Source organism: Prosopis cineraria, unplaced genomic scaffold (genome assembly GCF_029017545.1).
Source record: "Prosopis cineraria cultivar Desert tree isolate PC_DT_omini unplaced genomic scaffold, ASM2901754v1 PC1, whole genome shotgun sequence".
Classification (NCBI taxonomy): Eukaryota; Viridiplantae; Streptophyta; class Magnoliopsida; order Fabales; family Fabaceae; genus Prosopis; species Prosopis cineraria.
In genome coordinates, this window is record NW_026555332.1 from 58,398,713 (window position 1) to 58,414,772 (window position 16,060).

The 16,060-nt window shown below is 33.0% G+C and overlaps 2 protein-coding genes across 5 annotated transcripts; one reads left to right on the forward strand and one right to left on the reverse strand.

Moving 5' to 3' along the window:
* The first annotated feature begins 2,525 nt into the window (after positions 1-2,525).
* Positions 2,526-5,533, forward strand: LOC129318249 (superoxide dismutase [Cu-Zn]). 4 transcript variants are annotated; one of them, XM_054962927.1, is made up of 8 exons: positions 2,526-2,656; positions 3,666-3,754; positions 3,845-3,946; positions 4,037-4,132; positions 4,277-4,308; positions 4,401-4,476; positions 4,832-4,885; positions 5,281-5,533. In XM_054962927.1, the coding sequence occupies exons 2-8, from the start codon at positions 3,679-3,681 to the stop codon at positions 5,301-5,303; spliced, it is 459 nt and encodes a 152-aa protein (XP_054818902.1). In that variant the 5' UTR covers positions 2,526-2,656; positions 3,666-3,678; the 3' UTR covers positions 5,304-5,533. The 4 variants fall into 4 exon arrangements, with proteins under 4 accessions (XP_054818902.1, XP_054818921.1, XP_054818910.1 ...); XM_054962946.1 differs by having other exon boundaries at positions 3,666-3,751; XM_054962935.1 differs by having other exon boundaries at positions 2,649-2,707.
* Positions 5,534-7,938: 2,405 nt separating this feature from the next.
* Positions 7,939-14,121, reverse strand: LOC129316615 (sodium/hydrogen exchanger 2). Its single transcript, XM_054961030.1, has 15 exons — positions 13,643-14,121; positions 12,840-13,162; positions 12,273-12,391; positions 11,573-11,670; positions 11,385-11,444; positions 11,264-11,310; positions 10,989-11,183; positions 10,849-10,895; positions 10,180-10,246; positions 9,947-10,047; positions 9,595-9,696; positions 9,188-9,326; positions 9,040-9,102; positions 8,888-8,971; positions 7,939-8,481 (listed from the first exon to the last, which is right to left on the reverse strand). The coding sequence occupies exons 2-15, from the start codon at positions 13,011-13,013 to the stop codon at positions 8,128-8,130; spliced, it is 1,650 nt and encodes a 549-aa protein (XP_054817005.1). The 5' UTR covers positions 13,014-13,162; positions 13,643-14,121; the 3' UTR covers positions 7,939-8,127.
* Between the last annotated feature and the right edge of the window lie 1,939 nt (positions 14,122-16,060).

Here is a 16,060-nt window from a genome sequence, read left to right on the forward strand (position 1 = left end):
AAATAGTTATCAAAGATTCTACTGTACAATACTTAAAAAGTATTAATTTTAAAATTTTTTGAAAAGGTATTATGTACGATGAGTGTTCTTATCATGAGCATTGTTTTGAATTCTTGAAGAAAATATATCTTAATAATTTTTTGAGCATTAATGTAATTCAACAACTATCAAGACATTCATTGAGAGAGTGAATTTAAGCCACTTGTCAAATCCAAATTCAATTAACATCTATATTTTTTTACTTGAATTTTATATGTTTATATTAAGTTATAACAGCTCTAATATGCTTGGTTGGATTAGAGGTAGTGTGGTTGGCAACTTGAAATTAATTGTCAATCACTAATACTCCATCAATCTGAATATTTTAACTAATTTATTATTATTATTATTATTATTTAAAAAGAAAATTTTTTTATAAAGACCCCTTGATCATAGTTAATAAAAAAAAGAATCACATGAATTTTAAAATTTCATCGCAATCCAACGGCACTGAAGTACAAATAATGACCTTGGATGACCCAAACACAAGTTGTTTATTTCCTTACTATATATTATTTACTACCTTATATTAAATTATTCATTATCCTACTGTATGTTGTTTGTTTGTTATTATTAGTTGAATTCATTTCAAGTATTATCATTGTGCTAATACAAGTTGTTCATTTCTCTATATAATATTATTTATTACCCTACATTAAGTTGTTTATTGTTATATTTTTTGTTATTTGTACATTACTTTCAGTTAATTTTATTTCAAGTGCTGTCATCGTGCTAACACGAGTTATTTGTTTCTCTGCATACTATTATCCGATACCCTATATTAATTTTTTCATTATCTTATTATCTGTTATTTATCCATTACTTTCAATTAATTTCATTTCAAGTGTTGTCATCATGCAAAGATGAATTGTTCACTTCCCTATATACTGTTGTTCATTACCTTATATTAAATTGTTATTTGCCCTGCAGTCTATTATTTGCCCATTATTTTCAGTTGATTTTATTTCAAGTGTTGTCATTAAGTATCATACCAACACGAGTTGTTTGTTTCCTTATGTATTGTTGTTCACTACCTTATATTAAATTGTTTATTGTCCTACTATTCTCTATTTGTCAAAAAGTAAGGAAAAAAGTTGGTTATTTAACTGAAAGTGACGGATAAACCACAAATAGTAGGGTAATGAATAACTTAATACTCTCTTCGTTTAAAAATATAAGACATTTTTTGAGGAGTTAGATGTTCAAAAATATAAGACATTTTTAGTCTTTCGAGATATAAGTATTATCTTTTTTTTAAAAAATACCCCTATTGATAATGATTTTATATTCATTGCAGGGTGTTTAATATAGGTAAATATGAAAAAATAGAATTAGTTAAAAAGTATTAATTACTTTATTGAAGGTGAGATTCAATTAAAAATATCTTATATTTTTAAACGGATGGAGTATAAGAATATGAATAATAGTATGTAAGAAAATGAACAACTTAAAAGTAATGGACAAGCAGCTACCTTTTAATAAAGACAGTTAAATAATTTTTTCTAGGTAGTTTTTGGTTGGAGGAGAGGGGTTTAAAATTTTCACTCCCCTCCAAAACCTCCTTCCTTCCAAATTGGGAGGATCCCCCCTCCCCTCTAATTAAACAAAACTTTAATGTTTTAATTTTCATTGTAGTAGAATTTTAGAGTTTTTAAAATTCTCTTTTTTTTAGTAACCATGATTAAGGGTCTAGGTTGAAATTTTCCTTTTTAAAAATTATTTTATTTATTTATTCATATTCAATGTGTTAAATATATGCACTACTTTTTCACCATTACCACCAATATTTAATAGGATATTTTAATTAACATCTAGTAATTATTTTTTAAAAAAAATTGATATCAACCATGGATATTTCAATAAAAAAGTATTTGATGCAAGAGATAAGATGGATGGGTTATTGCATGAAGGGACTGAAACAAAATGTTTAAAACTTAAAAGAAGCCATTAAACATTACCCTTATCTCCCAAATTATAAGATAATTTTAAAACTATTTTATTATTTTAAAATATAAAATAATTTAAGAAAATTAAGATGTCATTAATAATACTTTTTTAGTACTATTCTTCAAGTAAAAAGAAAATTAAAATGATAATATAATGTAATGATTAAGTGTGGAGATATATTTTTAAAAATTTATAATTTTATTTTCAAAAAGTAAGTTTTTAAAAACATCATTATTAAACTTTATCAATATAAATAATACTTTTTTAAATTATCTTATAATTTAAAAGTTAAAATATAAATTTACCTTTGAAGGAATCTAATGCCCTCGCGTGATACTTTAAGGGGTAAATTTATATATTAATCCTAATTTGTAACGAGAGCGTGTTATCATTTTAATTTAAAACTAAAAATCAATATAAATTTCAATAACTACATTGAATTTAATTATTGTCGCAAAACGAGCAGCGCAAGGCAGGAATCACGCCTCGCAAATCTGATGTTACCATTTTACCCTCCAAACCATATGGCAAGGGCTAAGCTGGTCACACTCGTCCACTATATAACAAGCACGCCCCTCTTTGTCAGATCCTGCTTCTAGATTGTTCCTTGACTGTTCTGTGCTCCACGTCTCCCATTCTTTCCGGTTCTTCATTTTAGGGGTGGACTGAGGTAAGCTTGCCGCTCTTTCTCTTCGTTTCGAATCTTTAGAAGAATAGTAAGGTCCGATTTTGGTTTCGATGTGGTTTCCTCTCATTTCAACTCTGCAAAATAGCACCATATTTCCTTCCAGCTTTCACCAATCTGTTTTGTTTAAATTTCTCTGCTCGTCACGAATTTCCGTCTTATGATTCTGCGTGTTAAAACAAACTGGAACGTGGCTGGTGAATTCAGATCGTCAAAATTTCTGTCTCAGTGTTTTCTCATTTTGTTTATTGTCACCAAGCTTATCATTCGTCTTATACTTTGATCTTCAATTCCTCACGTTTCATGTTTATTGCTTCGGACTGGAGACTGATAGGGGAAATGATGCGAAAAAATAGACAAAAATAGGGGAAAATTGGTTAGTGGCTGGAAGAAGAATCCTTTTATGTTCACTGAAATGCTGGTGAAAGAAACTTTTCTTTAGGACCATTGAAAGCAAATAACCTTTGAGTTGCCCAAATTTTACATTCATGTTTATTTTTATGTTCCTTGAACCTATAGAACCGTAAAAAATGGAGAGAATGAGAGGCAGGTATCTACTGTAAGGTACTTAGCGCAAGTGTTTTATTGGGCATTGTCAAGTGAATTGCTATCTTGTTAGCGTCTTGGATTTTTTGCTGCATAAAAACTGCGTTGTTGTGTAACTAATCAAATTGCTATAAGAGTGACCTTATTATGTAAATACTACTGTGCAGCTGTTAACGGGAAGTAATTGTGTTGTTTCACTGTCTAGGTACACGAGGGCTGACATCTATTAATTAATTGACTCATAATCTGGATTGATAAAACATAGAGTTTGCGTTGTGTACTGTTTGTATTCCTTGTATGATTGATACTATATAAGCAACATGTATTTAGTTGACGTCTTTTCATTATTTTTAGTCGATTTTCTATTTTTCCCCCTCTTCCAAGGAGTGCCCGTATGTTGTCTTCTGTATTTATTCTAAATGGATGTTCAACTGTTTTATTCTTCAAGATCACATAAAACGATGGTAAAGGCTGTGGCAGTTCTTAGCAGCGGTGAGGGTGTCACTGGAACTATTAACTTCAGCCAGGAAGGGGGTGGTAATTTAAATTGGTGCTAGTACTTCCAGAATATTAACCCCCCCAGGCCGGGGGTGTATTAATCAATACCTTATATCTTGAGTTGTCCAGGTCCGACCACTGTAACTGGAAGTCTTGCTGGCCTGAAGCCTGGGCTTCATGGATTCCATGTCCATGCTCTTGGTGACACCACAAATGGCTGCATGTCAACTGGTATAATTTATCAATAATTATCTTTATCATTTTTTATTGTCTGAACCTAGAAACTGGACCACATTTTGTTGATGGTCACAATTACTTTAGGACCACACTTTAATCCTGCTGGCAAGGAGCACGGTGCCCCTGAAGACGAGAACCGTCACGCTGGTGATCTGGGAAATGTTAATGTTGGTGATGATGGTAGGTCCTTATCTATCCTCTTACCCTATTTCTGGGCCCTTGAGGGACTGCATATCCCTAAGGAAGTCATTCATTTTGCCTGTGACTGTATGCCTATATGAACCTTAACAATGTTTTGATCTCATTGTGTAATGTGTTATTCAGGAACTGTAAGCTTCACCATTACTGACAATCAGGTCTGTGATCTATCTTTTCATTGTTTGACGATTTCATCTTAAATTACAGTATAAACAAGTTAAATATTTAATATGCTGATTTATGTCTGCAGATTCCTCTTAGCGGACCAAATTCCATCATTGGAAGAGCTGTTGTTGTTCATGCAGATCCTGATGATCTTGGGAAAGGTAGTTGACTATCTGCTTTATAATGTAGAGGTCTTTTGATCATTAGAATGAGCCATTGATGTTTCTTCTGAATTCTGATTGAACAAGGAGAAATCAGTAGCTTCATCTCACTTGTCTCTTCGAAGATTCTTGCTTTTGTAGAATGAGGAATGTTTGTCCCTTAATATTAAGATGTTTGTGATTTATAGCTAGTTTTCTGCTGCCACGGACTCAAGTATACTCGTTTTGATGCTCATGATTTAGTCTTTTGTTTGACCACGTGTGTGTATCAGAGCTGCTGTTCATTCCATCTGCAAGTATTCTGTGGCGTTTACGTTTCTTACTTTCTGTAAGCTCTGTTCTATTCTATATTCAGGTGGCCATGAGCTTAGCAAATCTACCGGAAATGCTGGTGGCAGGGTAGCTTGTGGTAAGCCTGCCAAACCACGTTTTGTTTAAAACTTATCTGCATATTGTTTTGTAATGTCAATGTTATCCTTGTTTACTACCAAAATGATAATAATAATTGGTTGTGATGCTACAAATTAAGGTTATACAAAAAAGTCCTTTTGGAGAATATGTCAACTGACAGATATGGGTTGACCGCCTTTTTCAATCAATTTGTATCCTTGGCTAAATGTAGTAATAATAATATCAACAGCAACGACAACAATAATTGGTTGTTACGCAAAACTGCTATGTTTTAATCTGAGTTTTCTCCCCTAAAAAATGCATCTCATCTTATGCCGTGCGATGGTTTCAGTTCCTATTTTGTTGTCTGCTAATATTGACTGAAGCGCTTGTTCCTTGGCTTAATTCGTTTAGGTATCATTGGACTGCAAGGATGAACTACCTCTCCGCTCCTGGTTGACATGAAATAGGATGTATGCGTATGATGCTTTGGAACTCTCAACTCTCAAGCAATAAACTTTTGGAATCTGAAGTGTGTTATGCTCCTGTGTAGATCTAATGCTTGGTCAAACTGTTACTTTTGACGCTCTGAGTTTTGGTTCGTTGGCTTGTGGCATGATATATGATGCATCTTCTGGAGGAATAAAAAACGGGATATTTATAATTATGTGAATTGTTAGTCTTCCTTCTATTTTATGTTTATCCGACTGTCTCAGGTACTTGAATGACGTAGGAGAGTTCTCTCCTTTCCTTCACCTCCTTCTCTCCACTTCCCTCATTTTGACCGTTCATTAATTTTATAATTTTAAAAAATTATTTAATAAAATAATATAAATGGCTAGGATGGGATAAGTGGAGAGAAAAGGAGGTAAAGCAAAGGAGAGGCCCTCCCCACGTGGACTCGCCGAATTGCTTGAATGACGTTTATTATTATTTTTTTAAAAGGGTACAAAGATATTTTTTATTTTTAAAATTTTTTATTTTATTTTTTATTGTTCAGCACATTGCTTGAACTTTGCAGGGTTTACCGGGCACCATTGAAATCTATAGAAGTGAAATTTTAGTTAAGCTGATACAACTATTGCCAGATGAACCCAAGTATTACACATTTAAGAATCTCAATTTTTAATGAAACGTGCTATCACGATTATAAAGTATAATTTTTTGTATAAATTTATGACATTTCTGCTAATTTTTTTAGAAAATTACTATAAGCTCTGTAGTCATTGTTTTATGGTATGGTCATTTAATATTCCTCGCTTAATTGATGTGATATGGGGTGATAACTTTTCAAGTTTGCTTTGCAAAATATTATCATCTTCTGGGTAGTAGGATGTTGTAGTTAATTTGAACGGAATCATAGATAATAATGTTAAAAAAATTGTAGATGTGCGGATCGTTCCACAATTGGATGCCTGGTATCATGCTACTTAATGAAGAAACCAGACTAATTGTTTCCCCCCCCCCCCCCCCAAAACGATACTATACTCCTCCCCATTCAGTATTACTGTTACAAACATTCTTTGTAAAGTATCATGTTAAAAACATATGGTATTTTAGGCTTTATAATAATTTTTTAAAGATGTTTCTAATTAGGAAATGTAATTAATAAATTTTTTTTAATTGAGATACTTTATTAAATAAAAATAAATCTGAAAAGAGTGTAATTTTAATAATCAATTGGGTAACTTGTTAGAAGTGTAATTTAGTAAAAATAATTTATAATATTAAATTGAGAGAATATCTTCAATATGCCGAAGATATGCTCCTTCCAAATTCTTTGTATAAAAAAGAAATAATTGTTTAATGCAAAGAAGGAAGACAATTAAAATCAAAAAGCACGTTTAGTATTAAATTTTTAAAATATCTTGATTGATTGTTTGACAGGATACTTGTATATTTAATGATGTTAACTTAAATGAGTAAAAAAATAAAATTTATAATAAATGCAAGAGACCATGGGTAGTTAATCCTTTGTAATTTATATCCAAAAAAGTCTCTTATTTGCTTTTTATAAATAAATTAAAGGGGAGTATTATTATGATCCCTTCATATTACTCCCCACATTTTAAATTATAAGACACGTTTAGATAAAATTCTACATATTGACAAATCTAATTAAATACACTTAATAATTTTATCTTTCTAAAAAAAATATAAACTTTTAAAAATACCCATCATTTAATATATTATAAAAGAAAAGAAATGAAAATTAACTTTAAAGAGAGAAAAGGTAATATTAAAATTGGTGCATTTAATGAAATATTAATCTATCTAAAGTCTTATATTTTGAGCTGATTTTTTTTTTCAAAAGTGTTCTATAATTTAAAATGGAGGGAGTATAATGTAAGGCATTGTTAATTAATTCATGAAAAAATGTTAGTTAAAATTTTGATTTCTTAAAAAAATTTACATCTTTTCAATTATATTTTCATTAAATCCTCTATATAAGTGCCTTGACAATTACAATAAAAATTTTAATGCATTATTTTTTTAAAAAAAATAAAAGTAGAGATATGATTTAAAAAATAATTATAAAAATTACTCAATACCTTATATTTTGAATTAAATAAAATTTCTAGAAGATATCTTATACTTCCTTAATTCAAAAATGTAAAGCATTTTTAATTAAATTTCGCTTACTAATAAAATAGTTATCTACTTTTAAATTAACCCTATCTTTTTATATTTACTTCTATTAAACGTCTTATAATAAATATAAAATTATTCATAATAAAAAAACTTTTGAAAAAAAAACAATAATTATAACTCAAAAAATTAAAAATACTTCACATTTTTTTAACATTCAACTCTTTAAAAATGTTTTATATTTTTGAATGGGAGAAATATTATTATACAAAAGGGTATAAGATTTGGGCATGACTTCCTATTTCTTTTTGGCTTGGGAAGTATCAATCCTATTACCTCTCCCTCTCTCGTATGAAAAGCATCACTCTCTTCGACCAAAAAATTAGAACTGTGTAACATGGTATATATGGAATTTGAACCACGTAGACGTAGGCAGAAATTTCCCCTTCCTATCACAAGAAGCACAAGCAACACATTATAATATAGCGTGCACAAACTGCAAATTTCGCTAATTTATGATAATAAATTGTGAAAACAGTGAACTAAATATCAGTTCAGTTTAAAAAGGGAGATTCAGAGAGGACTACGGTCCCCTATCCCTAGGTATTCACACCAAAGTTCCTATACGAGGTTCAGTGCTTGAACTCCACAGAATTTACAGAGCCTCACGTTTTAGATGTTTCTTTGGTTCTCTTCCCCATGCCACTGATAATGACCCTTGCTTTCAGTAGGTGAACCAGGATCTACAGGAACAAAACCCCTCCCGCCAAATACTGGACGCATGAATGCATCATCAAACTTACGCCAGTAATGATGAACAGTGTGTGTTGGAGTGGCTAATAGTGCACGAATGCTGCCTGGACGATGAATATGGCCACCAAGATCAGCTTCAGAATCTTGGGCGGCACCAAGCAATGGCGTAGTTACAGATTTTGGAGTAGATGAATCTGCCCCAGTCACACTGACCTTGTGTTTGGGATGAGGCAGCAAAAGCCTTATGAGTGGCTTAGTCATCAAACCGAACACCTAACAATTTAATTAGAATGTGTTAGTATCACCGCTAAAAAGAAATTTTAATGTGACATTCAAACCATATACCTGATTTTGGAATAAAATCTGAATAATAATTTGTAGTCACGGGGTGAAGGTGCAATTATTCATGGATTCTCACAGATCGACATAATAGAGCAATTTATTTGGATCATAGGTGCAAACAATATAGCAGTAACCTCACTGTCCTAGTGTCAGATGTATATATATAAGCAGACTAATATAACTTATCAAGCAACAAAATCAGGCCAGTTAATTACAAATTTGATCCCCCGGTACAAGATATTACATTTTACCTCAAGTAGTTAATTTATCACAACAAAGTAAAGATCAGGGACATGAAGTTTGTGTAAGATGTCCAACAAATAAGCAAATGTCTTACCCCAGTGCTGAAAAGCACAACAGTAATGGTGCTGGTGATCATGATTGCATTGGACCGCTGTTGAGTATGACCTGACATCGTGAACTGCAGTTTGAAAGAGTATTATTAGTTTTGCAATAACCATACCTTCGAACAAGCGAAGTTTTCCCTACCTGATTATAGGCAAGTGCCATTGAAACAGCACCCCTCATAAGACCGGCCCACCAAACGATCACCTACACCAAGAAACTGTCAACATAATTTGGCTGCCCAGGAAATGTAGAAAAAGGATATTTAGAGGTTACAAGAATGAAGCCATACTTGCTGCCGGATGGAAATTTTCTCATTTGGTGACTTTTTAGCCAAATTCGATAAGAAGGATAAGGGAAAAACAAAAGCTGCTCTCCCAGCAAGTACTAGACCCAGCAATATTGAGCTAACTGCTACTGATGTGCCAGGGCTGCAGAGAAAAGAAACCAGGTGGGATACATATTTTATTTTGTTCCCTTTATAAAAGACAAGGAAGTTTTGTTGTGAGAAACGAAAACTTGAAGTGCGGATGAAGAGATGTCCATAAACATATTCTAACATGGGTTGTTTCAATATAGCAGCCATGTACTTAACTGTTATTAGAGTAGAGTTGTGGCATTCAACAAAGGTTTTTTTTTTTTTTTTAAAGAAGAGGACCGATGAGAAAATGACGCATCAATTATGAAAATAGAACATACCTATCACTGACAAATCTCCACTTTTCGATGTCCAAGGCGTCCATACCAACATAAAGAAATAAGAAAGTCTCAGCAACAAATGACAATGTTGCAAAAGCATGCCTGTAATGGCCAGTGGAAAATATTTAGTCAGAAATAGATAAATTCTCTCACGTGACCACACGGTCATGTTACTAGAAAGGAAGACACACATAATAATTAATTATAGAAAGACAAAAAATAAAAAAATCATTGCTATTACATCACATGATAAGATACAAATTCATAGTTAGACATTCACATGCATAATTGTACTGTCCCACTACCTCAAACAAATTCATTCAGCTCACGAATATCAGTTAAGAACGCATACTTTGTAGTGACTCTCGAGCTTTCAGTAACATTATGCCAGGTATAATGTGACATCACAATTCCACAAAAGAATACAGTGAGGATGCCACTCAGATAGCATAACTGCAGAAAAAACTATATGTATCAGCATCATGCATATGACCAGTATCAACCATCAAATCAAAATTACATAGTAAAGCTCTATGAGGACAGGCTCCAGCCGGCTAAACATTCTTAAAGTTCATGAAATCTTACTTCAGCAAGCATGTATGAAAGGTATGCCATTAGCATCATAAGAGCCACCTCACGATCTGTTGAGTGCCTAAAATTTGGAGAGAAATGTAATGAACCTCGGTAAAAGGACTATTATGTGCCCTCAAGATTAATACAGATATATGAGCAGACACACACACACACACGAGTGATAGCAAATGATAAGTCATGGCTAACAAACAGAGGAGCATGAGACGTGAGTCATGTACAAGCCACGCAAGTTGCTCTGACCCATGCCCTATGTTAGCTATATACTTGTCATTCCTATCATTAACTCCCAAGGAATTTAGAGACAACAATGAACTATTAGGCGTTTATTTGTTAAACTAAATACCCGTAGTTAAAAAACCCATTCTGCTAATAAGACCATGATATTTCATCTTTAACTAAAATGTCTTCATGCAGTTAATCGTTTGAATTTGTTCCTAACATGTAGTAAAATAATTTAAAGTCGGAAAAATTATATCGAGAACCAGCTAATCAATGAAACCCCTAACACTGGCTTCAAGCCAGAATGAACCTGTTAAACAATCAAATTAGGTGGTTTTATCTCCTTCATCTGTAGACTTGAGGTGTCATTACAAATAAGAGCATGATGCCATTGTCATAAATGCATAGCACATGATGGCAACAATCCTGCCACAAAGATACCTTCCAATATACAGCTTTTTGATGATGTATGCACTAAGTAGACCTGCCTGCAAGGTGATAGAGATATGTTAGACCATACTCACTGATGTGCGCGCGCGCAAAAAGTGAATGCATGAAAGAAGTTCAGGAAAGAAAGTTACCAAAACCCCAAGCATGGTGCTCGCAGCAAAGAGATACAAGAAGTTGCCAAAAAACCGCAGTGCAGTTCTGAGGTCAATATTGTTGAGGTCAAAGCTATGGATTGCATTGAAAAGTACCACAGATGTAGCATCATTAACAACTCCCTCCCCAAATACAAGACTATAGAGTAAAGGAGTCTCATCCTGATTTAGCACCTGCATCATCATTTTCAGTTCAAAATTAACATTGCAGCCATAGTTGCTAGAAAGACTACAGGAAATACATTGCTCCAAACCTGCAATGTGCACACAGAATCTGTAGCAGCAAATATTGCACCAATTGCTGAAAATTTTTTTAATATAGTGAGTCAGAAAAAGAATGATGAGTTGCAAAATAGAGAAGGGCAAATATAGTACCAAGATATTCCCCTACATCCATTGAGCCAATATTCAACCATTTAAAAGCTTCCGTAACACCTACAACAATGCATTAAATTCAAGTCAGCAGACTCCGAACAAGAGGATTTCTGCATGGCCAGTTTGCTTAAAGTGATTAGCTTATTCCATCTTTGTGGAGAGCTTTTTATCATTAGAAGTAGACATACCCAAAGTTATGATGCTACATGATATTAATGTACCAACAGCACCAAACAACACAATGGTGATGAAGTTTTTAAAGAACTGCTTCTTTTTCACCTGAAACCTGGAATAGAATGCAGAGAAGAAATTTTTAACAAAACAGATTAAAATATAATGTAATCACAACATTGCCTCTTTTTTAATCACTCCAACCACTTAAAGATATATATATATATATATATCAAGGGATTATACAATCCAAGTAATTCAAAAGCACGATCCAAGAAGACCAAGTTGAATAAAAGTTCTATATCGTATATCTTTCAATATTGTAGAAACTGGAAAAGCAACGAAGTCCATAAACTAAAGATGTAATAGTCCTATCTCACTTGTTCATAAGCCAATACTTATAAACAAGAGAATAGAGTACCAGCAAAATTTCAAACATCTTGACTCAAAGGATGCCATATGTTTCTAAAGGCTCTGATAGAAGACATTTCTTCTGAGATACAACATCAGAATGTACATCATTCATTAAATACACAATAATATAAGTGCATGTGAGGGTCTTAGACCAATTTAAGAGTATCACATTGGACTATCTAAGTACAAATCTTCATTTATCAGCCAGTGAATATTTCACAACAAGCTGGCTCATCATAATGACAATTACAGAGTCAAATATGGAATCCTGATTTTTATAAATCAATGGTACAAAAAGTTTACCCGGCATTGAATATAATAGGTGGCAGAATGTATATAAAGAAAAGATCTTCACTGAAAACAAGAAGATGTGAGCTTTTGCCACCACTAATCAGCAAAATTACTACACCAGTGCAAAGACCCTGAAATGCATATGAAATTCAGTGACTGTCAAGTGAAAAATAAACAAGGAAAGGAAAGGCAGCATCCCTTATTGCTCAGCCTAGACATTTTATGTACATATGCATTATTGCCTCTTCAAAGTGAACTTCTATGGGTGAGGTGATCCATAACAATATAGGGTGTAGAAGTCAGTTCCTTCATAATAAATGTATTGCCAGTGGCCTAGTGCCATAATGGCATCACGCACCCTTTAAAAGAGACAGGTTGCAAGTTCAACCTCTGGCTGGGTATAGCCCTTCGTGGGAGTTTGGTGGGGTATGAGTTTTCCTCCCTTATGGGGGAGGGTTGCAAACTTGCAATAGGTTGCGCGCGCGCGTGTGTAACTGTCCTTTCCAAATATAAATATATATATATATATATATATATAGTAAACGTATTGCAACAAGTTATAGAAAAGCTAATACTTACAATTAATAGGGCAGTGATGGACTCATTCATCCACCGGTTCTCCTCAAGAAGATGTCCAATCACAATGCAAGCACAAAGCAGTGCTACAAATAGGTTCATGGAGACGACCGAGGCATGATCAGACGTGGATAGCATTTGCAACTTCGAGAGTACAGAACTCAAATCATAGGCCATTTTGTTGGCCTCTAGAACAACCAATTACAGAACCAGAGATTATGAACACGCTTATGGTTTAGTTACTAAATTCAAAATCACTTTCAGAAATTTCTGTCTCCAAGTGGTTACATATAAAGAACCTTCCGATCTTAATAACCAGAGAGTCTCTGCAAGAGTAAGAAATATGAAAATTAAATTGATGACAACTGACAACCAAGAGAAATACTACAGCCCAGGACCCACTTTGAACCATATTTTTCCCTGGAAATCGGAATGAGCATCTTTGCGTGATGAAAATAGATAAAATTCAAATAGGCGTACAGTCTTTCGAAAGTGCACAAACGCTGGCATGCTAACGTTTACTTTTCAATAAAGCAAGTGGATCTCGAGTCGTAATGAAAGCAAAATACGAGAAAGAAACAAGGGACATGTTTGCTTGAGATCGAATTATAGAAAGCGAAATTGGAAACGAAAGATAACGGTGAAATTAAGATACGCAGTTTCAGTAAGATAAACTCTTTAGCCTCATGATAATATGTTACGATTATGGAAAATTAAATTCCGCCTCATATGTCACAAAACAAACAGTGGAAAAGGTTGTGCCCAATAATTCATCTACGTATCTGCATAAAATACAGCGAACTCACCAAACGGGCTCCTGCTGGCATGTAAAAGAAGGACATCTCAAAAAACCTTGGAATTTCTTCATTTTGTTTCCGGAAACAATGAAGCCGAAGTCAACAGAATTGGGACAGAGAAAGCTAACGGATGAGTCTCTGCCTATCTTGCGCGATTCAAAGAACGCAAACTCCGGTGACGGACGGAGAGGGACAGAAAGGAACAGCGTCCGCTTAAGATTGAACGTGAAGCACAAAGGAGGCGGTCAGAAAATTAAAGAACAAACGATGTCTTCCTTTTCTACAAGATACTTGTGTATCAAATAAATTAGGAGGGCTTGGATGTTGAAATCTCTGGAAATAATAGAGATATAATAGACGGCAATAGTTATAAAGGATAACAATAGTTGGGAGAACGAAGTGAGAAAACCGTGAGGTGCAGGGCAGGGACGAAGACAGATGAGAAAGCGAACAGTCATGGATCATTTCCGTTGATCTGGACGTTTGTCGTCTTTCATCTTTTCTTAGTACCCGATCATTTGATGTACTTATTTCCTTCTCTCTTAAATATAAATTTTTTTTAGTCAATAGGTAATGCTCATGAAAAATAGTTGAAGATTAGTTGTTTTCGATATACGGCGTATATTAAGGGGAAAAAAATAATGTTTCGCGACATTATAAAATGACAAATAAAACATGATTGGAAACACAATTTAGAATATGTTGATATAAAAGAACATGATAATATGTTGTTACTGATTAGTACTCTTAAATTTTTTTTTATTTTTCACTTGGTTTTTAAAATTTTATAATTATGATTATTATAATTAATATACTCTGTATAGTTTTGTTGTTTATTAATTCTCGATAGACATTTTATTATTCACATTTCCTTTGAATTTTACGAATCATCGACTAGGCATGTCATATGTACTCAACTTAATATTTTTAATGCATAATTCGAATCTGGTCTGGCTAAGAAATTTAATACACATGTTTTAGCCTTAGTATCATATAAGGTAATGGGACAAAAATATTGATCAGCCACGGGCACCTAATATCCTAAAATGAAAAAAGTGATAAAAATATCCATAACGTTATATGGGTGAGTGCAAAAGTGATCAAATCGTTAATTCTGATCATTAAATGTTAACTATGCATGTTACATGTTAATTTCTGCTGACGTGGATTAATAAAAGGGCAAAAATATTCATGAAATCTTAGACCAAGAACAAAAATATCCATAACGTTATCAGAGTTAGTGCAAAAGTATCAATCCATCCAACCCCTTAAAGGTTGATCATTTAGTTGACACCTAAGTGGAAATTGACTATTTTTTCACTAACATAAATAACAAATATTCTCAAATAAATTTTTACGGATGTTAATCGATCATCATATGAGTATCCATAATGTTATTTTAGTAGGTACAATAGTGATCAATCCGTCAAAATCAATGTCACATTGTTTTTTTATATCATCACATATTTTGTCCCCTTCCTTTTTTCTTCTCCACTCATTTTTCTTATCTGTAAAACCTGAGGTTTAACATAGTAAGATAAATTATACAAAATCAAAGATCGAGACTGAGCACATCTAGCTTGAGAATATTGTCACAACCTTAAGCAATTTTGATTGGTTTTCGCTAATGCTGCAAAGAAACAGGCAATTTAGTTTGATATTCAGTCAAAATGATATTTTCTCATATGATATTCATATAATAATCAATTAGCTTTCAAAAAATTTTATCTAGAAATATTTTTTATCCATATCAGTAAAAAAATGATCAACTTTTATTTAGCTGTCAGTTAAGTGGTCAATATTTAAGAAATTAGATGGATTAGTACTTTTGCACTAGCTCTGATAATATTATGGGTATTTTTGCTTTTAGTCTGTGACTTTATGGGTATTTTTACCCCTTTATTAGTCCACAGTAGCAAAATTAATCACTTTTGTACTCATCCATGTAACATTATAGATATTTTTATTTTTTTTTCTCACTTTTGGATATTAAGCATTCATAGCTGATCACTTTGTTAGGGTTTTGCCCCCTCACCCTATTATATATTATTTAATATTTTTAAATCAGTATTTAATTTTATTATAATTGTTTTATTCATTTGAGTTACTGTCGTTAACATTTGAAATCGCAAATGAAAATTTTGCCATTACATTTTTCTCCAGCATTAAAAAAAATGGATTAATAGGATTGGATTATTCAGGGAGGAAAAAAAGGGCGTGGAGAGCACTGGATTATAAATGGTCTGGGAACTTTTGAAACGTCAACACTAAATACTTTAACATGGTACCATGACACCCAACAAAATGATGACAATGTGCAGAGGGGGCCAAAAAAAAAAAACCACGATTTTCGAGTGTAGTTGGCGCAAGAGATGAGGAATCCAAGTTCGAGTTCAATTCGGCCAGCTTGAATACCCAGATATATCT